Source organism: Xiphophorus hellerii, chromosome 6 (assembly GCF_003331165.1).
Source record: "Xiphophorus hellerii strain 12219 chromosome 6, Xiphophorus_hellerii-4.1, whole genome shotgun sequence".
Classification (NCBI taxonomy): Eukaryota; Metazoa; Chordata; class Actinopteri; order Cyprinodontiformes; family Poeciliidae; genus Xiphophorus; species Xiphophorus hellerii.
In genome coordinates, this window is record NC_045677.1 from 25,834,254 (window position 1) to 25,862,085 (window position 27,832).

Below are 27,832 nucleotides of genomic sequence, written 5' to 3' on the forward strand. Positions count from 1 at the left end.
AATATAAACAGTTTTTTTTTTACTTCTAATAATACTGCAAATCTTCTGCATGCATTCAATCTCAGGGCATGGTGGAGCATGCATACAATATGTGAAGATTAGATCACTTCCTTTGATTAATGTGTTTCTTTTTGTGACTCATCAGCACTGACTCTAGTTCCTTTGCTACTCGTCCACAAATTGTATTTGTTTATCAAAGCATTTTTTATTTTTCTTACATTGTGCTAGCAAAAACATCTTTTGTACCTGATTCATAAAGATTTACAGATTTTATTGGTTCATATGGTGAGAGTTCATTCTTGGTTTAAAATATATAAAAAGCGATTCTCACCATCAGTACCTCTTTTGAAAAAAACTTGGCTGACGTACAGGATAGAAGACTAAAGTTGCTGGAATAAAAGAGTTTGGTGATTTTCCATACACTAATGGAAAAAAAAACTAAGTACACAGTTTGACTCAGTTGCTTGGATTGTGAAGGAAAAGTTGTTTTCTGTTTGTCTTTTTGAGTCTCTCACCTCGTTGTGAAGGAATTTTGCTCCTGGTTCTTTCCAACTTGCTTCAGTTTACAGGCCTTTGTTTTAGCACAATGCAACATTTGAATCAGGCTGAGAACAGGACTTTTATTGTGCCCTTGCAACATCTTGCTTATTTTCTTTTTCAGACAGTCTGTTGTAGATTTGCTGCTGTGTTTGGGATCAATGTTTTGTTGGTGACCCAGTTGTTAGCCAAGCTTCAGCTGTTTAACTGAAACTTCATGTTTAATTCTAGAATGCGTTGGATTTTGGTCCAAAGGTCCAAAACAAACCCAGATCATCAATCTTCTACCCCTTTGCTTGACAGTGGATTAGAGGTATTTGGGTAAATATACTGTGTTGAATTTTCCACCCAAAATGGTTCTCTACATTGTGCCCAAAGACATTCAGTCTTTTTGTAGGTGTTCTGTGATGAATTTGTAGCTTTTATAAAAGTTGTTCTCACCCACTGATGTCTTAGTCCATTAGCTACATTTGATTAGCACCACCATTAATCCAATGAAGGAATGGAATATTTTACTTAACGGACTAATTTCGCTAGAATCTGTTTATTTGTTGAAATGAAGATTTAAACCACCTCTTAAGCTCCAAACAGACGTAGGCAGGACTATTTTTGGGCAGAAATCTTTCCTCAGACTTGTTTTTGTCCACACCTCATCACGAACTCGTGCTAATGTGACTCACTGATTAATTCGACTGAATTAGAAAGATGGTGAAGGCATACAGAGGTGCACAGAAGTTTGTGATTTTTCCATGCAGCTGTAGCAGGACCGAGATCAGAGCTGAGAGGGTTATGTAACACCTTGATGTACTGCCACCTCCTGTAGAGCATGACTCACTGAAAAGAGAAATTTAGAAGGTGCCAGTGTTCACAGCATTTAGCTGACTTGTATTAACTCTCACAAAAATCAGCATTCATACTCATTTTGTACAGGTTTACAATATTACCTTTATTGCAAATGAGACTATTGTTTTTTTACAGAAAAGATCTAAATTGAGTGTCTTAAACTTAGAATATAATTAATTACATGTGGCACTTTGCACTTATGGCAAATTTTATGATTGAAAATAGCATCTTAGATTTTTGTGAAACTAAGTAGAATCATACCGAGAGACCTGAGATACATTTTTATGTACAAAGATAAACATTTTCGGAGGCTAACAATAGAAAATAACAGTAGTGAGAACACTTTCAACAATGCAATAGTAGTGGAGCTAATTTCTCATTTAGCTCTTTTCCTGAGTTGCTAATGTTTAGCCCGTTTAGCTTTCCCTAAGTTAATTTTTCCAGTTAAATCATGAATTTACTTGACTGTTTTATAAACTTGTAATTGAATCTGAATCTGAGAATCTGTTTTGGTTGTAAAATGTTAAGAATTCTTTGAGTAGTTATGTTTATATTCTTGCTCTTATTTTGAAATGGTTACATCAGTTCAGTTTCCTTTTTTCATGATCTCGTTCTTTTTTACCAATAACTTTATTTCAAACAAAACACAGTAGCAAAATTAAACACTGACAGTAGAGAACAAGATGTAAACATAAATACAATATCTAAGGGCTTTATAGAACATGTAAATTATAACATCAGAATTAAGTTAGTACTTTAGTATTAGCTTCTGCTAAATACCATGTTGGTGTGAGCACTTCAGTGTTAGTGGAACTAATGTTTATGATTAGCACTGAAGGTTAGTGGTTAGTGCTCTAACTTCTTAGTTAGTGGTGCTCACCTCTGGAATTTAAAATATGCATTAATGACTTTGTAACTTGTGTCTTGAACAGAGATATAATGAATAGCTTTGGCAGTGTGCCCTTTAGTTGCAATTTATTGTTGTAAATATACTTTATTTTCTAACACAGATAAATGCAGTTACATGATGTATCTTTGCTCCATTTTAATGTTGAAATCCTGTGTTTGTGTAGGTTGTTGGTCTTATTTAGAATAAGGAGGCTCGTCAGGTAGCCCAAAGTCCCTGCGGGTTAGTGGGGGACCTTGAAGGAGAAAGAAAAAGGTCTGATTGAGCACCTGGGCCAAGCAGGAAGCAGCTGGAGAGTTCTGATTAACCAGGGCTCACATCCACACCCCCTCAGACACAAAGCCTGAGACAGGTTTGTCTTCATTGATTTAGCAGAGTGCATAACTGAGATTCACACACTGCCTGCAGCAGAGACACATATGACCGTACAGCACACGTGGCAGATCCTCTGTTTGTTTCAGAGCTTGGTGTCTGGATTGTGTTTTACACTGCTGGCTGCAAGCAGAGGGGCTTTCCTCTGTAGGGGTGTGTGTGTGTGTGTGTTTGGAGCTCTGCACTATGGGCTCTTCCAGAGGTTGTCAGCTTTATAAGGTGGGCATGGAAACATAACAGTGTGTGCCAAAGAAATGTCTAACCACACCTCTGTCTCTCCCTCTTTTTTTCTGTGTGTGAGGGTGTGTGGGGTTGTGGGTGTGTGTGTGTGGGTGACGTAGCCTTCGTCTTACCTCATGATGCCCACTTTTAATGGCACATGAAGAATATGAGACAATCTTACATAGTTAACAACTTCCAGCTTCACAGCTGAAGGCAATTTTCATCCTGTTTACTTTTTTAACGGAAGTTTTGTTTCTTATTAACATTGCCAAGTATTTTTGTCATCTTTGCTATTTTGTGTATTTTTTTAGATATAAAAGTAGCAGATAATAATTCAGCTACTTTTTATGTGTAAGAGTTACTCTAAAGCTGATAAGCTTAACAGCAGCAGAACGCCACAGGATTTAAAGAAATACACCACTGCAATCAACATTTTTCCATTATTCAGTTATTTAGTGTGTGCATGTCAGAGTTTACTAATGTCTCTTGGCAACCCTCCACCCCCTAACATGTCACTGGCACCATCATGCTGTGGGGATGTTTTACTGTAGCAGGGCAGAGAAGCTGACGCAGCTGCAGGGCAATCAGGGAGGAGAACGTGCTAACGGCTGCAAAAGGCTTGAGTGGAGCTAAAGTTCATTTTCTGGCAGGAGACTGTGCATAAACAAACATTAGTTAGATCAAACACATTAATTTGTTAGAGTGGTCCAGTGGTCCAAAAATTCGGTTTCTAGATGTCAAAAGCTACAAGATAGACATCCAGCTGTAAAAAGCCATTTCCTTTCGTCGTCTTAACTAAATACAGAATCCAGTTTGCTGGTGTAATAAGACAAAAATAAAATGGGTGACTGCACCTTTAAGTGGGCTGACTCTCTGCAGCTGCTCACCATGTAAAGTCTGGTCACATCTATTAGCAGACAGGCAGCTCTAGTGATGTAGTCTCCTCTGTTTGACCGTCTCTCTCCCTCTCTCCGTTCTGTCTCAGACACACACACACACACGCACACAGTGGGATAATTGTCTGTTAGAGGTTTGGCAGAGGTCCCATGCTGCACAGCTGCACTGGGTCGACATACACACATACATACACACCCCCACACACCCCCACACACACACAACAAACCAAGAAAACTAGCTGTGGTCTCGTCACACACCCTGTTGTTTCACTCGTGTCTGTCATCAGAACTTTTTACAGAAATCATAAGTTGACAGGTTTCTATTTGTGCGTTCTGCAATGAATGTTTACTCAGCTGAAGGAGGCGATGATGATGAAGTATTTTGGTGTATTTTGAAGGCGAAGGTTTATTACATTTATTTGTTTTGTGTTATAGTTTAACCAAAATGTTCAGCATAAAATTTTTACAGCAGTTTATCTCTTTTATCCAGAATTATTTAACCAGGTTTTTATTGATTGTCATGAAATTGTGTCGCACGTGACCTACTGACATCAGTGATCATCTTACTTTCCCTGTAGCGCCACCGTGAGGTTAACTTGGAACAACCTGAGAGATAAAGTATACAGAGATCAAGTTTCCTTATATAGCTGTGCTGTAGGATTATCAGCAAAGGCTAAAAGTACCACTATCCTTAAAATACAAATAAAAATTATCGTGTGATAGTAAACACAATGTCGAAAAATATACTTTAAACAAATAATAAAATATATATATGAACATATTGATGTATTACGACCAAAAAATCTATTTATTTTAATGTTGCGATGATGATATTGACCTATATTTTTCTCTTTTTTTTTCATTGTCTTAACTCTCCCTGAGCTTTAGCATCTTGCTCATTAGCATCTCTATTGACTGCATAAGGAACACTAAAAGGCTTTTTATAAGCTTCATAATATTATTAGAAGCTTATGGGAGAAATTCATTTGACCCAAGTCTCTCAGCTTAAAAGGCAATTCCGACAAATACCAAGGAAATGTCTATAAACTTCTGAAATTACAGAACGTAATACAAAATCAACCTAGAGAATCTTCTGTTTTGCCAAATAGAATTGATTTTATTGTCCTAACTGAGCAACTAGAGGAAAAATTTATTTATTTAATGTCAGACTGAAAATAATGGTTATGCATGTTTTATAGACTCATGGACCACAGTATACCAAATATACTTTATTTGGTATACAGTGGAAACCATATCAGTTCTGCCACATTAGTTAACATTCACTATCACCTTGTTGCTGTTCTTTGGGTTTCAGTCAATCAGCGCCAAGGCAAATGAATGATAGTTCTAATAATATGTCAAATAGCATTGTGGCTATGTATTATGACTTCCTAAGCTGCATTTTCTTTCAAATGTTTTAGACATGCTGTTTGAAAATAATCCATGAATAAGCGAACTTTCCGTGAATAGTTATGCCTTTTAGTTACATTCCAGAGAAAAATCCATCTACTGACCCGCAAATCAGCATGAATCCACTGTAAATGGATTCATCTATATATTATTTACTACTAGTGTTGAATCCAAGTCACATGAAATGCATAGTATCATTCTAACAAATGTTACATCCAAATAGTACTTTATCACTGTAACAGTATAATGATCATTGCAATTTGGATATATTCTGCAGCTCTATATTGAATCAGTAATTTCTTATTACACAAATAAATAAATGTCAACATATTTTGTGAAAACATTAATTGAATATGTGTATTTCAGTCTTTAGGTTTTCTACATGGCCTGTCATCTGAGTGGCTAACATGAACAACTGAACTGCTGACCAATCACTTTGTGTGCAGCAGTAAAAAATAATTTATGTTCCAACATATGACCATGAAATAATTAAATAAGACAAATACTTATACATCATATATTCCTTCAACATTTAATACTTAACTGCTTACTGAATGACTTTATTCTATTTCCTTTAAAGTGATGTTGTGCCTCAGAGAGCCACTCTTTAGCCAGCAGCCATGCTGTCCATGCAGTCTGATTGTAGTCTATTCTCAGCCCACCCACCTTTCACTATCCCTTCCCCCATGCTGACTGCTGAGGCACTGACCTTTGACCCACATCTCAGTCCATGTGGTCCAGTGTTGAGGCGTGTCAGACACATGATTTCCGCTCCGTGGTCACATGTCGTGATGAGAGCCTGGCTGTGTGATGGTCTGCAGCCCAGTGCTGCCGTTTTCCCCTCGCTTCCTTCTTCTGATCTGATTCCTAGACAAACGAAGGCAGTGTGTAACCGACTCAGAGGTGGTGGCGAACTATAGTTTCTAACTTTAATGAATTCTTGGGTTTACTTGTGTAGAAAGCCTATTTTTGCAAACGTTCTGTGTGCTTCCTTGATTAGGTCAAGTAAAGTTGAGAGAGAGGAAATTAGAAATTCTAGCCTGCAACTTACTGTTTTAATAAAAGGGAAATGCTACCCTTCTGACAAGCGGCTGTTAGTGTTGATCCCTGCAATTACAGCTCAGTTTTGACTGAAGTGTCAAATAATCACATTGCATTGAATAAAAAAGTCTTGCGTAAGTCAAAAGTAAAATTTTGACAGATCACAGATGTCAACAACGCATGGAAAGAAGTAATAATGAAGGGATACATCATGAAAGAGTTGTAATCAGAGAGACGGATGACAGGAAGGGAGGAAGGCTTTTGTCTAGACTTCTCTCCCGCGACTCCAGATGGGGAGTTAACAGTTGACTTGATACATTGTTATGATGATGTGGACAGGTTTCTCTGTTTCACTCGTTCCTGTACAGAGAATCTAGTTTCCCCAGTGGAGTTTCATTTCTGTTTTACCCTATGCTGCCCTCTGTCTGCTGCTGGGGGAACTACACCCTGCTAAAAAGTAAGAATAACCTCCTCACCAGTTCTTCTCTTGATGTCTTGAAGTCAAGTTTATTTGTTTGACACATTTAAGCAACACCAAATGTGAAGCAAGAAATAAACATCATATGTTGTCAAATGTCTTCATCAAACTCGTCAAGCAAATATACATCAAATATGCTGATCAATGTTCCATTCCCTACTAGACACTACTATCAAAGGCAACTCTAAACAGCTTGGTTTGTAGTCTAGATTTAGAGGAACTCAGTGTTTCAGCATCTTTGCAGTTTTCTGAAAGTTTGTTCCAGATTTGTGGTGCATATAAACTGAATGCTGTTTCTCCATAGAGGTCTGGAAGGTTGACAACATCAGATCTTTAATGTATTTTGTTGCTTAGCCATTTATAAGCTAAAAACTGTATTTTAAAGTCTATTCTCTGAGCTAGATGGAGCCAGAGTAGGGACTTTAGAACTGTGGTGATGTGCTCTATCTTCCTGGTTTTAGTCAGAACACGAAGCAGCATCCTGGTTTGGTTTTTAGGCAGACCTGTGAAGACACAGTTGCAGTAATTAATATGACTATAGATAAACACATGGATGAGTTTTTCTAGATCTTTCTAGAGCTGGGACATTTAGTTGTTTAATCCTGGAAATGCTCTTCAGGTGATTGAAGGCCCACTTTGTAACTATCTTTATGTGGCTCTGAAGGTGTTATAAGAATAAATTTGTATTTACTATTTATCTATGTATCTTTTGCCTATGGTTACAAAGAAATAAAAGAACTGCAACCGATAGATACCTATCTGACTTCAAAACTAACAAACATGTTTTGTCACATAATAAAACAAATCATAATATGACAAAAACAGCCAATTTGTTTCTATCTTTAAATTCACAAGATAAGCAGCCAAGATACCCCACCGATGCCTGAATTATATTTGGCTATAGAAGAAATGTTTTATTGTATCTAAACAGATTTTAGATGATAACCTATGTAGTACAGATAAACATCAAGAAAAACTAACAGTTCCCATTGATCAATGGGAAATAAAATTATTTCTTAGCTTATGCAACCATTTTAATTTGTTTTGTAAAGCTTTTGAAAGCTGCTGGACAGATGTGACGTAGTGCAGTGGCTCCTAACGTAGAGGCTGGGAAAGATGCACAAGGCTGTTATACACTTTTGCAAAACGGTAAATCATAATCAGGTCTAGATAAAATATTATTTTGCTTCAGTGCACTTTTACAAGTTGTTTCTATTATACGCAGGGAGCAACACATTGATCAAGGTGAATGCATTGATTTGCTGCTAAGCTCTCTGCACAATGCCTGCTTAACAAATAAACTGATGGAGTGAGGACTTATGAAACCTCAACTGTTAAGAACTCTTTTTTATTTTTGACAACATAGGTTTTAGGTTCCTGCAGCAATTCAGGCTGCTGCTACTGATTATGAATCTGCATCTCACCAAACCTCAGTGGTTTTCAGACATATAATCATGTTAGGTTTTAATCAGACTTTTTCTTAATCAGACATTAAATGAGTTTCTAATAAAATAATTTATCAAAAGAAAACTAACATGAGAGCTAACCTGAATTTTTTTATTGACATATTTCCTGTGTTATTGTTTTTGACAAACCCCAAATAACTTAATTGCCTGTTGCAAAAACATTTTGCTCTCACAAAATAACTTGATCTTTTTAAGGAAATAAGTAAGAATGTGACAAATATTTTTTCACACTTTGTTTTAGCTGACCTAAAACAGTAAATAGATTAGTGTTTTGTTTATCCGAGTGGGAAATATAATCTGGGTAGAAAAATTCATATTTAAGTATAGCTTCATTGTTTACCATAATTGTCACAAACTTCCTTTTCAGTGATTCTGTTTCCTTGTGTACAAAAAAAGAAAGTTTATTAGAAAAGACCTTTACCTTACAGAAAAAGCAATAATCAGTTTTATTCCTTGTGACAAAAATGACAAAAATCTAGGTCACATACTGCTTAAGGCTTTTAGCAAATCCAAAAAAATGGCTTCCACTGAAGCATATTTTGAGTTTTTCTATTTTAATCACAATTCTTTTTTGGAGATTATATATAAAATAAGTTTTGTTCATATTTCAGATGAACCTGTTCATAATACTGGAACAGGAACCAAACAAGTGTTTCCAAGTGTTACATTCTCTCCATTGTCTGCCTTGTTGTGATCGACACCCGGAGCTCCTGTTTTACCCACAGAGGCTCGCATTGATCCAGCCCATCTTCACACATGATGTTTCCCAGAAAGCTTCATGTAAACCTGGAAACCTGATGGATGATGGAGTCATAATGACTGTTTGTATAGTAGCTTGCACAGGGTGTGTCGGCGTGTGTGTGTGAGCCCATTTTGCACTGTTGTACCTGAGCTACAGCTTGATGCAGCTTTGTCCTCTGTGTGAGTGTGTGTGTGTGCAGCTGTCACAGCGAGGAACAAACGCACCAAGCTTTCCTCCTCATTAGGCGTCTGCAGCACCTCTGCTGAGATGTACAGCTTTCCTTCAGAGCACGCACACATACACACCCCTACACGCACGCACACCCCTCCTCACATGTACTTGCACCAGTTTGCAGTTGCACAGGTGCTGACGGTGAAACACCCACCAAAGCATTTTCTCGTCATCACTTGAACCCCGTGTGGCTCCATGTTGCAGGCATGTGTGACCTCTGAGCTAAACATTGTGAAGTTGAGTCAGAGCCGATGATTTGGTCCATTTTTCACAACAAGCTTCCATTATGAATCTTTGCCCCTCAGACAAACTCACTGACCGCAACGCACCGTAAAATAGCTTTGCTTCCTGAAGCTTATAAACAAGAGGTCATTTTCCTCTCTGCTATCGTTTAGCTTTCTTTTTTGTCTTCTCAGTGGGTCAGAGGAGAACTAGTGAGCTCTGTGATTCATACATAATGTTGAGACTGGTGTGTGTCTGTGTGTGCCAAAAGCTGTTTAGTTTAAGCCTTCTTATTTTAATTTTCATCAAAGAGGCTGAAGTAAACTTTATTTTTTGTGAAGTTTAAGCCAAGAAGAAAAACATGTAGATAGTTTGGATGCACTGATTAAACTTCTGTCAATGATTTCTGAACTCAGATGTCCTAATCCCAGTTTTAGCTGATTTTTCTAACCTATAATTCAAAATTAACTTATTTCAGTTTTTTATACTTACATTTGGGTCTCAACTGCTTCTAAAACCGCCCTGAATGCTTTAAAAAAAAATCCACTGCCCTTTTTTTGGAAATAAGTTCATGTTTTTTGATGTCTGGAAAATTAGCCATTTCAAAAACCTCCCGATTGTTGAGTCACAATTAACGGGCACTACATCGTTACCTAGCAACCTAAGTGGAGCGTCATCATGTTTAGTCAGCTAGTTTCACCGTTGTACACCGGCTGCTGGAAAAGACAAGTGTTTTGTTGATGATTTACCATTTAGAAACTTCTTGTTGCATTCTTGTTTGTTGTGCAGGAGGCTCCACTTCTGCTTTTCAAAGATGCACTGTTGTGTAGTTGCTCATCTGTTTGCAACAATTGTTACGTGCAAGTGTAAATGTGGAGTTTGAGGGTTAGGTGGTGGCCAACTGCAGCTTATTCAAAGTGACAAGAAGCATAATAGGTCACCTTAAAGAGATCTTGTTAACCAATTTCAAAGTGTTTTGAAAATTTGAAACATGACGTGAATGGCAAACAAACAAATGATTACATTTCCAATCTCTGCTGTCAGGATCAGTTAGGGTGAAAATCAACCGATGTTACTAACCAGCCAATTTCTCCAGCAAAGCGTTGCAGTTCAGTTTACATTGGACTCAGTTGTTTATGATTCTTCTACCTTTAAAAAATAAAACCTTACCCTGTTTGCTAATAGGGCCGCACCAAAACACAATCTTAATTTCTATCCAAAGGAAAGAAGAGACAAAGAAGAGAACATTTTAAAACATGCACCGTTTTTCCTTAATCTAATTAATATTCCTTTAAAAATATGTAGGGTCATTTTCAATTATGTTGACCTAATTCTGGATTTCTTCTTTGTTAATAAAGAGGAAAATGATCCAGAATGTGTATCAGATGTCACACAATTTCACCAGGTTTTCAAAGGAAAAATTATGGCGCTCAAATTTGTCTTGATTTGTGTTAATATGAAACATGAGTACGCAGAGTCATTTTTCTTTCATGCAGCTCTGGTGCCAAACACATACTTCAGCTGATTGCCTTTAATGTGGATCACAGATGGGAAACAAAAGCTTAGTCTGTTATGTTCTTTGTGGTTTAGCTATAGATTATTTAATGTCCATTTATTTTTCCTTTCCAGTAACAAACTTCAACAATAGCTTGGAGGCCAGTTCAGACTCAGACGATGAGGACAAGCTACATATTGTGGAGGAGGACAGCCTGTTGGAGAATGATGCCACGGAAACGGACGGGGCCACAGCGCTGGAGAACCATGATGCCGCCATAACAGTATTACCCCACAATGGCTCCTGGAATGGAGGTGAGACACCACCATGAACTTTAACAATCCGCTCTGCAGTGAGCAATGTTGCTTGGGATTTAAGTTGATGAAAGAAAGTTTCTTAGATTCATACAAGAACACCCAGCCACAAGCTGCTCAGGTGAACATGATGAACCAGTTTCCTGACGTAACTCATATTTTATTTGGACCAATTTTTTTCATTCTACATTTATTGATGGATCTTCAAATTTAGATGGTTGTCTAAGACTACATTCCCACAGCACGGAAATGCAACCCAAGTAAAAAAATTTTGCCCATATCAGATTTTTTTTTATATTAAAACCTGAACTGGTTTTAATTAGTTCAGGGCAGTCTGATATGCCCTGTTTTGATCTTATTTACCCCTTCGACCCCCCAAAATCTGATTTGTGTCACTTCCATATGCGACACAAATCAGATGAAAAATATGTCCGATAGTTTTTGAAGCACCTTCTGTCGGATAAAAAAAATTCTGACTTTTACATCATTGACATACGTCATATTTCTGCACCAGAAGAAAGATGATTTGGTAAATCTGGACATAAACAATGGCTCAAGTAAACACTGCCAACACTTAATTTTCTTTTTTTAAACTTCCTTCTTTTTGTTATAATCTTGAGACAACACTGTCGGCTGCCATTCCTCCAACTTTAAAATCGGTCCATATTACTTTCGTAAGCAGCTGTTGTGTGATGTCAACATTTTCTTCTGCGTCCACACTAAAGTTGGATTGAAGTCACAAAAAAAAATTAAATTGAGTGTTAAGCAAAATTCACATTTTGCACGTTTTTGTAATTCCATTTCGGTTTCTACTGCTTCTAAACACATCCCTAGGGATTAAAACACATTTCAAAAACCTCCCGAATGTTAAGTCACATTTGACGGGCACTTCGCTGTTACCTAGCAACACAAGCGGAGCTCCAGTATGCTTGGTTAGCTGGTTTTACTGCTGTATGTGCTGTATAATGGCTGGTTTTATTGTTGTACAATGGCTGCTGGAAAAGACAAGTATTTTGTTGTAGACTTACAATTTAGTCAACAACAAAACAAAATCTTGGTGGTTGTGCAGGAGGCTCTACTTATGCTTTTCAATATGTATGATAATTGCGCATCTGTTGACTTCCAATGATTCACTTCCTGCTAAAGTCGAAGAAAAATCCACAGAAAAGCCGCACTGGGCTATAAGGCGCATGGTTCAAAGCGTGGGAAAAAATTAGCGGCTTATAGTCCCAAAAATTCGGTATCCATTATCTAAGAATGAACTAACTAAAATCTCATTATCTAAGAGCGATTTTGTGCAAAAAATATAATTAACATGTTTTGTATCGCCCATATCTATCTTAACCTGTTCAAGGAAATATAATAGGTCATATTTAAGACTTGCTATATGAAAATGGCCTTAGATATTAACAACGATAATCAGACTTGGTAGGAAGTTTATAGAGAAGTGTTTTTATTGATCCATATTTCTGTTGTTAATTAATCTTAAACATACAGTACAGACCAAAAGTTTGGACACACCTTTCTAATTCAATGGGTTTTCTTTATTTTCATGACTATTTATAAGGCAAGAAATCCCACTTATTAACCTGACAGGGCACACCTATGAAGTGAAAACCATTTCAGGTGACTACCTCTTGAAGCTCATCAAGAAAATGCAGAGTGTGTGCAAAGCAGTAATCACAGCCAAAGGTTGCTACTTTGAAGAAACTAGAATATAAGGGGTATTTTCAGTTGTTTTACACTTTTTTGTTTAGTGCATATTTCCACATGTGTTATTCATAGTTTTGATGCCTTCAGTGTGAATCTACAATGTCAATAGTCATGAAAATAAAGGAAACTCATTGAATTAAAAGGTGTGTCCAAACTTTTGGTCTGTACTGTATGTGAGAAAAGGTATTACTTCAGTGATGCGTTTATTATATGGCAGCTCTGCTATACTAAAATGAAAATGTATCCTCTTAAAAAAACACAGGAGCGTTTACTGAGTTTTACTGTACATTAACATCCACAAAAGACTTCTTCATCAGCACAATCCCAGCTGTGCATTGGCATTTCCACAACTGAGAAAGAATGAGCAAGCAGAGGTGAGAACATGGGAAGAAGGAACAACTAAGAGGCACACTGATAGAGACTGATTGAGAAGGGAAAAGGGGAACTTGGAAAACACACTTCAGTAATACTCTAATGCATAATCTAGCTGAAAGTCATGTGGAGGTTTTCTTTTATAATCTCCAGCTCAAAACCTCCAAACATTTAATAAATCCTCTTCATTTCCAAACATGTCTTGTGATGACAGCATTTTACACAACAGGCTTCAGCAAATATTCCGTCTTCCACCGAGCAACATCCCGTTTATGTCAGATTCACCAATAATGAGATTAGTCGTGTAATAGCAGTGAGTAGAGAGCGCAACCCTAAATACATCCCAAACCTGAAATGATTACAAAACGTATCCAAATAACACCTGCGTCCAGCAAGAGATTAATATGGACTTTCAAAATAAAGCTGACAGATACCCTTCAAAATAAGAGATTCTAATTTATATACATCGGTAATTACAAAAGCTAGTAATTACACAAATTTTTCAAAGCAAAATAATCTGTATGTAAAAATAAAGTTTGACATTTTAAATCAAATTAAATGATGCATTAAAAAGTAATACAACTAGAAAATAGGATGAATCTTCAAAATAAATCAAAATAAAAGCCTTGCTGTCTTGACCCTTTAATGGACTTCAAACACCAAAGTATGTTGATATATGGCAGACTGTGAGAACAGTTCTTGAGGATTTTTCCAATTACTGTTTTCATATTTCACTTAGTAAAATATCTGACAACGTCTGACTTGTTTGTATCATATGTACTGCTAGGCTACAATAACATGCAGTGCAATCACAAGATGTAAAGATGGTGATTTTAAAACCTCAAATTTAATGAATGAAATATATATTTTTGTCACACTGTTAAGAGTGTTAGCTTTAGTCTTAATGTTCTAAATGTCTGACTTTAATATCTGGTTGCTAATTTCCAACAACAATCCTCTCTCTAAATGTAAAATTATGAAAAGGAATGCCTCTTCTAAACATTTTAGAGCATCATTATTTCATGCAGTACTGTGGGCTCCAGATTGCTGATGTGTTGCTGTTGCACACTCTTTGATCAGATTACCTCCATTTCCTCCTGCTCAGCCTCAGGGAGCTCACCTGCAGAACCAGATGCTCTGCCTTTTCTGTCTCTTACATTCACATCTTCGTCTACCACACCTCATCCTCACAGCTAATCAAACTAACAGAGTAGAAATACACACATACAAAAGACTACCATCATGTCAGATACATATGTCTTGTCATTTCATTCCTCAAACCGGTGTAAAAATTGAGTTATGTCACTTTCAGATCTAAAATATCCCTTAATTTCATTAATGCAACATTTTGAAATGACTCAATAGATCTGATAATAATAGAATACTCTCGATGCTCAAATCCGTAAATGTCTCTGTTGGGTGATGTAAAATCATAATTCTGTGGGTTTTTATGCTTTTATTTTTTAAGTATGTCTCATTTTCCATTTTTACACCTGAGCAGCTGTTAGCCATTCGGTCGATGTTTGCATGTTCTCCTCATGCATCATGTCTGTTCTCTGGTTTTCTCCCACAGTTCACAAACGTGTGCTGTTAATTGCAGATTGCCCTCAGGTGTTGTTGGGTTTGTTTGTGTTTATGGTTGCCTCATTAGTTGTATATGTTAATCCTCTGTGTCAGTCGGCCCAGGGAGTGCAGGTACTAACTCCCTGCTGTACAGACTGGGATCAAAAAGTTTAAAATAATGGATAAATCTTGTTTTTCTGCTCCATATTTTTAACAACAGCATATAACAAATACACAGATTTGATTGAATATTTGCTTATTAGTTGCATACAATTTCATCTACTTGCTTTTTAAAAACTTCAAGTGTTGACTGAGATAATAATGACATACATAAATGAATTTCCTCATTACCAGTGCAGAGAGGGTGAAAGGTTGTGGGGGAGTTGAGTCAGCTGCTTATTGTTCATCTCTTCAGACAGCCGTCTTTACATTGCACTTCTGCTTGGAGATTAATCCAAGCCAGTTAATGAAGTATTCACCATATTTGCTTTAATAAGTGCGTTTGGATCACATGATGGTCATAAATCTACCACTCACGGTTCTGTGTGTATGCAGTTTTCATCAAAAGGGTATTGTTTTATTTACAAACGTGGAACAAAATCTCTTTCCAAGTGTGAGTTTAAATTTCTACTAATTACCTCTGTTAGCACACTTTGAAGAACACAACTTAAGTCTGCCTCAAGACTTAACCAACCAACGATTCAACAGCAAAGTCTGATTGGTTTTAGGTTTTTACCGTTTCTCTTTGTCCTTTTAATTGTCGATTCTCCACCAACACCTCAGCCTACGCAAGCATCCGCCTTCATCTCGGCTGCAGTTAGTTAGAGCCGGGCGGGAAACACTGGAAAACCATGGAGACGTGGAGAATGTGACACTCATATTGCTCTGAAGGCTTATTTCATTGTTGCTGAATAAAGCCTTACATGGTGTGAGCCGCGCTCATGAGAGCTACTCAATCTCAAACACGTTTTTTTTCTCTAGCCCTCTTAGCTCAACCCTCTCCGCTCTGTGTACTCATACGCCACACAGAGATTTCTTTTCAGTTTGCAGCGTTCTTCCAGTAGGATTTGCTCTTGAATGCTCAATCCTTTTCTTCTCGGATTCTTTCTTGTCAGAAATCCAAATGCAAATACTCTGTTGTTGGGTATTAATTATCTTTCAGAGTTTGCACATCCTGTTTGGTAAGCTGCTACTGTAGCATAATCTGTTGAATTATTTCTCACAAACTTTTACTCTAATATTTAAGCTAATATTTAATCTTCTAGACAACATTTAAGTTTATTTCTTTGATTAAACAATGGGGGCTTAAAACTTCTTTAATGTTTTTTAAATGTATTAAACCTTAAGAAGCTGCAGATTTCAGTGAAGTATCGACTGAAAATTCAGATTAATTAATCACCTCTTTGAGTCTAACAATGAGTCATCTATTAGGTCTGACTTGTTTGCAAATGACAGAAAAATAACGACCAGTGAAACTGTAGTTCATTCTGCAATATATTTTTCATCTTGCCTTGTTATAAAATGTGTTTTACATGAGTCTTAATTAGCCTTAGTTAGTTTAGCTTTTTGCCACATCAACCATATTTACAGACTGTTTAGACAGAAGGCAGAAGTTCCCTTTTCTACATCTTATCAAATAAATTTTGCTTTGGGGTTTGAGGGTGATTATGGGTTTCACACTTAAATAAAATACCACAGAGTTCCCTTTATCTTAATATATGTCAAAAAAAATTTGAATGTTGATGAACTAAATTTCTTTGTTTTCAGTTCTTCTTCTTCAGATAAGCAAAGGATTTAATAGATATACCACAACGGTTATTTGCGTTGTTTAAAACTCTTTAGATCTAAAATATGTAGATTAGGGATGCACTGATCCACTTTTTTCACTTCCGATACCGATACAGATATCTGAGGTATCGGCCGATACTGATTCGATACAGAAAAACAGCACTCAATAAACATAACACTTCTTTTTTGAACAGACATAAATATACTGAATTACAATTTATTTGATAACTCTGCAGCGGTACAACACACTTAAACACACCAACAGCTTCACAAGCTTGGTCAGACATGTAAAAACAACTTTAATTTGTTCAGTCAGTGCAGTTAGGAGAATAACAGCCAATGGAAAATAAATAACAAAGAAACTGAAACTGACAAAACAAAAAGGTTGGCTAAAATAAACTAATAAACTTTAACAAACCTTTCAAATTGTTCAGAAAGTACAATTAGGAATTCTAAATGTAATGTAAAATTTAAAAAAAAAAACATTCAGAGCGGAAAGCATGGAATTAGACGGAATAGATCTGCCCTTATAGATTGGGCACATTGTCATTCAGACCCAATCTACATTTTTTTTCAATATACAGATATTAATATTAGATCGGTGCATCTCTAGTGTCAGCTTCTAAATTGGCAGCTAAAAAGAAGCTGTTCAAATAATGCATCTGATCTGGGTGTCGCTGTTGGGGAAAAATTTATTTCTGCTGTTTTAGTATTTAAGTAAAAACTAATCACCTTTTAGAATTACTTAAGCCCAAAGGAATTTGTTTGTTCTTAAATCAAAGGCAGGGGAGTAGACATTTTTCCCATTCTGGTAATGTGTTAAAGTTAATTTATTTTTAAGTTTAAACAAAGCACAGCTAAATGAGCCACATGTTCGCAGCTGCACCTGTAGTTTCCAACTGCACCCGCAGTAAAAAGCAGCCTGTCCCCTCCTTTAGAGAAACATTAACAAACCAGGAAGGAGCTACACTTTTAGCGTGCGCAGGAGCTCTGGTGGTCGTTCGGAAAGAAGTCATGGAAAAGTCTCGTTGCTCTGCTGTAGAGTTATGCTGGGAAGCCTTGAAAAGCCTGGCCTAATGTTTTTGGGTTGTTTTGACTTTCTTTCCGCCTTCCCTCGCTGTCCGAGGCGAGAGGGGCGAGCAGCTGGTGGTGAATTGATCCTCTGGTGAGAGATTAGTGCGTGTTACTCCCCCTGCAGTCTGGGCCGCACTGCAGCTCCAATCCATCCTGCTTTATAAATTCAACATGGACTCTCAGTGACAGGTTCTGGCAAGGTATATGAGTGCAGAGTGTGTGAGATAGCGAGAAACTCCAGGGGTGTGCGTGGGTGTGTGTGTGTGTGCTGGTGAAAAATGTGTGCTCACATGTGTTGGAGTCCACCACATGATTTCCTGTTTTCATTCCATTCTTATATTACATTGTGTGTGCTGCTGGGTTCTGGTTGTCATTAGTGCTTAGCATTTTGTGAGGCATTAAGTGTAATTGTGGAGTATTGTGGGAAAATATGCAGAGAGGTGTAGTCAGCAGGACAGGGAGGGCGGGGGATGATATTCGACAGATGTGATGAAACTGGAGAGAAGAAACTCCTGGGTTACAAGCAAAAAGAGGAGGAAGGTGAAAAAAAGAAAGGGAGAGAAGAAACTAAACTTTTCCGACTGCTTTGGTTGAGACAGATATTATACAGGATCACCTTGAACCTTGAAATACTTATCTAGAGAACATTAAACAGAGGATGTTGTAATACCAGGGCCCCATTACAGGGCCGTTTTTTAGCTTTCTCTATATGTGGAAATAGTTTCATCTGTTTCTAATGTTGTCAAGCATCATTGCCCTCATGCTTTTAATGTGTTTTTGTAAGTTTGCATTGTTGTTAGTCACTAAAATAAAGTTTTGAGTTTGTTTCTAAATTCAGGGGAAAATAGCAAACATAATGACAGTGGATGAAATCTTGATGTGCATTTTCAGAAAGGCGTTAAATGAGATGCAGTAGTATAATTACACACATTTTGGCATAATAGAGATGTTGAGCCATTTCTGTTTTCATCGTCTTCTTCGTTCCTTTTGCTGATGACACACAAGACATCCTACACCACACTGCTCTCAGAGTTACTGGTCAAATTGTTCTCATTTTTTTTGTCTATGTATCATAAATCCCATTTGAAATACTATTGAGATTCTGATATTATGTAATTATTTATCTGTACAAACCACCTGTTTATCAAGACAGACTAACAGAATGAGTTGCAACAACTTAAATTTTAATTTGTTGCCAGTCTCATTTTACTGTACTATAGTCTTAAAAGAATTAGCACATTCAGTTTGTAACATTTAATCACGACTGCTCAGTCTGTGATTCCCAAAAGACAAAAAGTGCAAGTGATTCACTGAGATTTTAGACTTTTAAAGCTGTAAATTGGTTACTTATCAACTTGTTCTTTTTCTGAAAGGTATATAGCTTTTCAACATTTTTGTGGAAAATGTGCAACAATATTGCTAACATTTCAGTGGGAGAAAAAAAGTGCAGGACAATTTACATTCACAGTAAACCTTCATCATCTTTCCTGGAAAGTAAAGTCACCTACTTTACTTTCCTCTGACTCCCGTTTTCTTTTCTCGGTCAAGAACTTATCCATCTCTCCTCCGTCAGCTTTGTATTGAGTGTACACCAGAAATACATCCAAAATTAAGCAAGAAGATGCAGAGGAGACTGAATCTGTTTGGCTATTTAACGTTGAGGAAATATAGGCCTTAAACTTGACTCCCAGATTTTTTCTTACCATTACATTCATGTTTCAGTTTTTTTTCTAAGTTTCTCATAAGACACTCATTCAGAAGAGTCCTAATCTCCTCGTATCTACAAAAGTATGTTAGTACTTCCAGCTAGTTTACAGAATGAGGCATGTTGCTATGGAGATAAACAAACACTCTTTAGATGTAGAGCCGTTGCAGTGTGAAACCAAAAGCTCCAGCTCCACCCATTGATGTCCGTCTTGTTGGGAGAAAAGCTTCCCAGTTCTAATAAAGCGAACTTTAAAACTGAAAATCTGAGAAATGATTAAAATACAAAACACAAAATGCATATGGGCATTTTGTGTTTATGGGCTCCAAGAGCACTGATTACACTTTTCTGCCCGATCATGATCTTTAAAAAGCCTGACCTGCTGATTCCGATTTTGGTCAATTTTTTTTATCTGAAAAGTCGCAAAATAGAACGACTAAGTTGGCAACAGTGTCGGATTTTCAGACATGTGGAGAGGGAGATAATATTGGCGGATAAGATATATGCAAGTATCAGATGATTACCCAAAAGTCATGAACTTGGGGCCAATTTATTAGTGTACTTTGTATTGACTGATGTTAGTCATTTTTTGGTCGGTCCCATAAATAAAACTGGGCTAATATTAATAATCAATGTTTATTTCCATCTTTTTTCAGCTTGTGTGTGTGTTCCAGGAAGTGGTTGGGGTTGGTTGAGTTGAATTTGTTTGGTGATGAGTTGACCTGAAGCAGAGACACAATGTCAGCGTTGTCAAAAAAGTTAAGAAATATTTCAAATTTGCGGTTATAGCAGCGATATATAAATTTTCGTATCGATGCATTCATACCCTCATGCAACCAAACCTATTTTCCTGCTATGAGGCAGATGTTTTTACATCACAAATATCAAGAGGCATAATAGATGGTTTTGAGCTCTACAGAACAGACTGGAGAAAGGTTTTGGATAGAGAAAAGAGAGGGTCATTATGGAAGATAGAGGAGTGATTACACTGAGGTAAGGATGGAAGGTAGGCTGAGTGAACCTCAGAGGGAAAAGAAATTTGGAAAGCTTTTGGATGAGATCATGGGAAGCTAAGATCAGTGTTTAAAGTTCAACAGGAGCCCGCCTCTTTATGAGGGCTCTCACACACAGCTCTGTGTAGACTGGTTCTTTTTTCCTTTTATTACTGGTTTTTGTGATTGCAGACCCCCCTCCTCCACACACACACACACACCCACACACCCACACACACACACACAGCTGCACCTGTCGCTGACACAGCCCAGCAGGAAGAGGCGTGGCCTTTGGCTCTGCTCCTGTCTGCATTTAAAATGCCTTATTTCCATAGCAGCAGTGGTTACAGTTTCACTTCACTGCTCGTTATCAGTGTTTTCATGCACAGAACGTGAAATGTCTTCGTTCCGGTTCCTTTTTCGCCTGCTCTTACAGGCTGCAGTTTGCAGTAAAAAGCAGATATTTTTGATGCAGCAGGTGGAAAAAAGCAGCTAAAGCTGATTTGAAAAACTTTATCGAGCAGAAACCTTCTTACTGAAGTGCTATGATAAATATTTAATAATTGTAGAGAAGAAATTTTTTGCTTTGGCTTTCTTGTTTTTACTGTTTAGGATCTTAAAAGTAAAATATAAAACGTTTGGACAAAGTTTCTGTCTCATGACCCAAATCCATTCTCTTTTTTGTTGTTGTTTTTGTTTACCCCTCCAGGGGGTCTTTTATGGGCTCTAGTGTGCCTTATATGAAAGTAGGCTGACAGGAAAGGGGGAAGGAGAGGGGTGAAGATTTGCGGCAAATATCGTCGGGTCCGGGAGTCGAACCTGCGACGACCTCCAAACACGGGTCGCTCTGTCCCCTACGCCACACGGCGCACCCCCCAAATCCATTATTGATGATGTTTCAAATTAAAGCTCCTTAGTCATCTTTTACACCTTGAAAAATGTTACTTAACACTTTCTAATACATTTTAAACTTTTTAATATAATAATGATGCAGCGCACTGCTTTTCTTTTTATTGTAAATACAAATACAAATGAATAAGATGTCTCCCTAAGTCTGAGCAGGCTGAACATTTGAGCTGTAACTAACAATTTCAACTTATTTGGAATAATAAATGTAGAACATTATTATTTTTATAATCAGATTTGAAAACAAAAGAATTCATTATTCTAACTTTTCTCTTTTTTAAGACTTTTAATTTTTACAACAAGCCTAACATCTTAATTTAAGTGACTGATGATATGAAACTAGTCCCTGGTTATTTTAAATGTCATCGTAAATTTTCCTCTTCTTGTAAGTTGATATTAATCGGTTTTATTAACATCCAAAAAAACCTGATAAACTGTTGAGATAAACAGATCTCAACAGTTTATCAGGTTTTTTATTAATATTTTAGTTCACCAATCAGTGCATACAAAACAAACAGTACAGGCTAGCAGACAGAGATAACAATCTACAAAATAACCAACTAGATAAGCAAACAGAACAATCAGTAAGGTAAAAACACCACAAAAAAGTACAAATAAAAATGGAAATATTTAAGGCAAGACAAAACACAGAACATAACCACAAAACTTCAATTGGTTAACATATGTGGATTAAGATACTTTTTTTTCTTTTTGTTTATTTTTTTCCTCTTTTCTAATATACCTGGAGTCAAGTGGTTTGGTTATTAGAAGAAGTAGTTTGGCGCTCCCTAGTGGTGGTCCTTCAGATCCACATTGAATTAGGACAGATTTAATGCCAGCAAAAACCTTTATTACCAAGTATAGACATGTCTAAAATGACTCTTAATGTGGTAATAACATTTAATTAAATTATTTATCATTTGAAAAACATTAGCAGAAGTTTTGTAATTAATCACTAAAATGGATAGAAGATCAAAAGCTTCTATCCAGCTGTTTCTATTTGAGTATCATGTCTGAACGCTCTGTGTTGGTAAACACCTCCGCTGCTGAAATGAACCTTGTCTCCGTGTGTGTGTGTGTTTCAGTGAAGGAGGAGTGTGTGTCGGAGGAGGAGGAGGACGAGGAGGTGAAGGACGCTCTAAAGATTCTCCAGCAGAGCGACACCGCCATCATTTATCCTGAAGCTCCAGAGGACGAGCAGAGTCCGGCTGAGACAGGAGACGCTGATGAAAACGGTAACAAAACACCGCTCTGTGTGTTTCCCTTTCTGCTTCATCACATGAAAATACCCAACATCATATTCTGATTCAAAACAAGATGCTGAACTAGTTGATGTCAAGGTGAAAAGTCAAGCACAGTGTTGGATAAGAGTCTCTTCAGACATTTACAGTGTTAAGCTGAAGAGCTGTTGACTGGAGGTCAAAGCTTTTTACCTGCAACTGTCCCTTCAGTGCATGAAGTGGCTCTGAATGTTACGGCAGAAAGTTATAGAGTTCATAACGATGTGAATGTTCATGAATCTTTTTTTTTGTGGGATGAGAAAATAAACACTTTTAGGTTTTTCAGCTTATTGCTCAGAATCATTGTGAATAAGGAAAAAATCTACCAAACTGTTAGCCTCATAGCATAATTACAGAAGTTATATTTCACCATTTTGCATAATCAGGAAAAACATGGATAAAATATGGAAAAAAGGGATTTTGTAACAGGTCTTCTGATAGGTTATGATTTGGCCAAAATATGTCAATGAGGCTAATAAAACACTAAATTTCTAACCTTTAAAGTCCTAGATTTATATTTAATAGTCACCTTTTAATTCACATCAAACATTGGTTTTAACTTTCTAACCATCTGGTTTAAAATGAACCAGGTGCTTCAGATTAAACTTAATCTGTTTGATAAGGTTAAACAGATAAGGTTAAGGTTGTCTCTACTTTAGGGGCCATTATTGTTTCTTACAAAATTTTAAAGCACATTAGATGCATAAAGCTATGCTAAATCAAATTTTTTTTCATTTTTCTTATAGAGTAAATAGCTGTACTTCAACTCTGGTAATTTTGCCTTTGTTTCCTTAATGTAAGGTGCAAACTTGTGTAGTTATGTTGTCTTCAAGAAGACCCAGCTCTTCATTTGTTAGTTGCTTTGCATGAATATAAACATTTGGTTACTGTAAATGTTAAATAAATGAAATATTGGGTCTACATGTGAAGCAAAGCACTAGTATTAATTTTCAAATTGAGCAAATTTAAGTTATGAAGTATGCTAAAAAAAAAACTTATGATTTGTGCAGATATGTGATTCTGACTGTTTTCAGTGGAAAGTTTTCATACTTAAATGTCAGGAGAAGTATTAAAAAAAGCACCAAAAAAAAAAAGATTGACATTTCCTCTGTAGAGACAGAATCAGATACTGGAAGACAAATCTAAAGAATTTTTCTCTTCGTCAGGCACATCCGACAGCTTCTCCCACTCGCACATTTGCCCGTACTGTTCTCGGGGCTACAAACGCAACGCCTCGCTGAAGGAGCACATTAAGTACCGCCACGAGACCAGCGAGGACAACTACAGCTGCTCGCAGTGCAGCTACACCTTCACCTACCGCTCGCAGCTGGAGAGGCACATGAGCCACCACCGAGGCAACAAGGAGCAGGTAACACCTCTCAGCCCGAAAGGTGTCACCTCACACGTCTTAACAAGGCCGCAGGGCACCACAGTGAGACTGAGATCAGCTCAGAAAATCAAACCACCACCAGCTCCAGCAGGAGTTGATGGTTTTAATTAGTGAGTGTGTGTTTGAATCCTTTTACTGCTTGATTGGTCCCACAATGAAAGCACTGTGGGCTAAACTCTGAGATACTATCTGTCCAATGTGCTCCAAACAAACTCCAGGCCTCTTCTGGATCAGCAGTGATGAATTTATTCTGTTATGGTCAACATTGAGGGAGAATTAAACTTTCTCATTATTGTGGCATTTAGAAATAGAAATAATTTGGGTAATAATTTTGTATTTAATCTATGCACTTCTTGTTTCAGCTGCATGTGTATAACTCTCAGTGAAATGTCTACCCAAAGTAACATTTTTAATTTGTTCTTTACTTTTTATCTGGTGTTTTTACAACTTAATTCTGAAAATAATAGAAATTGTATTATTATTGTCACATGGACGATCAAATTAAAAATACGATCAGTCCAGTGCAACGTGCTCTGCTAAAGACATTAAACATGCATATAGTACATTTACAGGCATGTAGTATGCAGGTACAGACGTAGTTTTTGACTGCATTAAATCTGCTTTTGCTTTGGGTTGGAAACTGTTTTTGAGTGCAGAAAAAAAAAATTAGCAGTTTTTAATTTGTGCAAATTGATTTTAAGGAGACTTGTGTTTTCTGTCTCAGCGTCACGTTTCCCAGTCCACAGCAGGATCAGGAGGTACAGGTGGAACCCGCAAGTTCAAGTGTACCGAATGTTCAAAGGCCTTCAAATACAAACACCACCTAAAGGAACACCTGCGCATTCACAGCGGTAAGGAGAAACCAGACACTCAGCTGCTCAAACACACACATTACCAATATCCGACTGATTTATGTCCCAAACTATGACTTTAAAACCAAAAGTACATTCTGAACCTGTAATGTTTAAATATTTTTTAGATAAAAGACAATGAAACTAGAAAGAATTAGAATATCACCATGAATCTTTTTTTGTAAAGTAATGACACTTTATTACTCTAATGTGCTAATAGCAGAATTACATTTTTGTTTTTGCTAACTTTGAAAACGTTTAGCACACTTAGCTTCCCCTAAGTCAATTTTTCCAGATAAACTCTAAAGCGCTAATTTGTGAACTTTCAGTTGAATAAAGACATCTGTGTTGAGTTCAGTGATTTATAAAGTAATAACAGTATTTTAAAGTCAATTCTCTGAGCTGGAGGTTTTATTATGTTTTTTAGGTGAGAAGCCATATGAATGCTCAAATTGCAAAAAGCGATTCTCCCACTCTGGCTCCTACAGCTCCCACATCAGTAGCAAGAAGTGTGTGGGAGCAGCAACTCAGAACAGTGTGACTGTAACGGTGGTGAAGACCACGTCTCCAAGCACTCAGACTAAACCTGTTGCAATCGCTCCAGCACGACTTCCTGTCAAAGAAAAGACGGAAAGCAAACCGCTCCAGGAGCAGCTGCCCGTCACCCAGATCAAATCCGAACCTGTGGAATACGAGTGCAAGCCGGTCATGGCGCCACCGGCGACTTCAACCGGCAGCAATGGAGTGGTGAACGGCGGGGCAGAGCCACCAGCAGCAGCAGCCCCAATGGCAGCCATCCCTCAGAGCGTAGCCATGGTCGTCCCAACGGTGGGCCTCATGTCTCCGGTCAGCATCAATCTGAACGACCTGCAGAGCGTGCTGAAGGTGGCGATGGACGGAAACGTGCTCAGGCAGGTGCTGGGCTCAGCCAACGGCGTTGTGGCGCAGGGGAAGCAGGGAATCATAGTCCAGCAGCCTCAGCAGCAGATCATCAGCCTCCCCGCCTTCGTGGATCACGACGGCACCACAAAGATTATCATCAATTACAGCATCAGCCCTGCAGCCGGCACCAACGCCGCTGCCGCCCTGCCCACGCCACTCGTCATCAAAAACAACCTTCCCCCTGCTCCCGTCGTCACTACCACTGCCGCTGCCGCCCCGACCGCAACAAAAACGGATCAGCTCGAAACGTCCGAGGTAACGGACCTCAGTCTGAAGAAAAATCCAGTAGCAGAACCCATTAAAGTCACAAAGACGGAGGCAACAGCAGAAGAAACCATGAAAGAGTCGGAACCAGCTAAAGTACCCAAATCCAGCAGCAGCAGTACGTGTTTATTGTGCGACGACTGTCCTGATAACCTGGAGGCGCTGCATCTCCTGCAGCATCGCAAAGCTGCCAACGGGGAGGCCGTGGACTCGGCCGCGTTGGACCCGTCGTTTGCCGCTCTGCTAAGCGAGGCCGGCGTGATGCTGGAGGAGCCGCCAGTGGAAGACCTCCTCTCGCTCCTCAAGACTTACTTCGCCTCCAACGCCAACCCCGGTGAAGAGGAGCTGACGAAGATCTCCAAGTCTGTCAATATTCCCATGGAAGTGGTCAAGAAGTGGTTCATCAAGATGAATTCTGGGAAAAACACGAGTAAATGTCACACCGAGTCGTCAGATCCTCCAGAAGAGACTAAAACCACAAACTCCAGCTCAGAGGAGACTTTGAATAACGATGAAAATGGCAGCCAGGAGGAATGTGACAGACCTCAGTCCCGCGCCAGCTCGCCGTCAGACTCGCTGTCTCTCAGCGGGGATCTGGTGATCGTCAAAAGCGAGCCAGAAGACCCAGAGGACGCAGACTCGCAAGCAGAACCTCTGGACCTGTCTCTTCCCAAACATGAGATCCCACCATCAGAAAAGAAAGCCACGCCTCCCCCAAAGCAGCAGGAGCATCCTCTGAACTTGACCTGCCTGAGGAAGGACGGCCAGACTCTCTTCGTCACCACGTCTCAGAGCACCAACCCCGTCAACATCGTCACCGCCGCCCAGCTGCCCACACTAGTGGCCATCGCCAGTCAGGGGACGGTGGGCTGCCTCGGCACCATCAACACCACCACAAAACGCACCATCCTCATCCCCCAGCTCACCTACACCTACGCAGCCGCCACCGGCAACGCCGCCGGAGCCAAGACTGTCGTCCTCAACGGCCATAAGGTTGGTGCTGCTGCAGCTTGGTGGGGCTCAGCTCCACACTGTGTTTCTTCTCTGGTTATTTAGGGAATATGTTTGTCAAAGTGGGGGTCGCAGGATCCTGGGGGCTGCAAGGGCGGCAATAGAGGGGCCTCAGAAAACTGGAGGGAAGAGATGGGGAAAAAAAAAAAAGAAAAAAATTTATCTAATAAAATAAAAATAAAAAATTTGAATCTAACAACTTTTTTAAATCATAAAATCTAATTATTGAATGATTATACTATATTAACACCACAGCGAAATTTGCATTTCAGTGCAACACATCTGAAATCTTTTACAAAAATACATTTTTTACAACTGAGAATTAGTCATACTCAGAACAAATAAAAAAGAAAACTTCAATGACGAAAATAAAGTCATAAAATTATGAGAATAAATTCCTAATATTAAGATAATTTGTACAAGAATAAAGTTGTCATATTTTGTGAATAAAGTCTTAATATTGTGACTATTCTCATATTATTTTGACTTTCATATGAATTCATTCTTGTAATTTTGTTTAATTTTTTTTCTCGATGTGGCCCCTCATTCTGTTGCAATTTCTCTATAATTATTATAAAATATAATAAATAATGTATTGAAATGTTATTTGCCATTTTAACTTTTCTCAATGGCTGCCAGTCAAATTTATAAAGCTGCATTACTCCTCAAGTTAGCATAGTTGGCATAGCAAGCGCAAAATGCAAGTTAGCAAATTCAACAGAAAACCTAAAGAAGCAAAGGAAAATCTAAAGGAATTAGGCAGCATTTATGCTAAACAAAGGTAGTAATTATTGAATAGTGAGTA

At 38.1% G+C, this 27,832-nt stretch overlaps 1 protein-coding gene across 2 annotated transcripts in view; it reads left to right on the forward strand.

The window, feature by feature from the left end:
* Positions 1–27,832, forward strand: part of LOC116721878 (zinc finger E-box-binding homeobox 1-like) — a 68,720-nt gene that overhangs the window by 34,569 nt on the left and 6,319 nt on the right. For both annotated transcript variants that reach the window (XM_032565904.1, XM_032565905.1), the window contains exons 2-6: positions 10,997–11,176; positions 22,375–22,524; positions 23,736–23,938; positions 24,684–24,810; positions 25,238–27,009. In XM_032565904.1, coding sequence (XP_032421795.1) covers positions 10,997–11,176; positions 22,375–22,524; positions 23,736–23,938; positions 24,684–24,810; positions 25,238–27,009 — 2,432 coding nt within the window. The remainder of the gene's footprint in view (positions 1–10,996; positions 11,177–22,374; positions 22,525–23,735; positions 23,939–24,683; positions 24,811–25,237; positions 27,010–27,832) is intronic.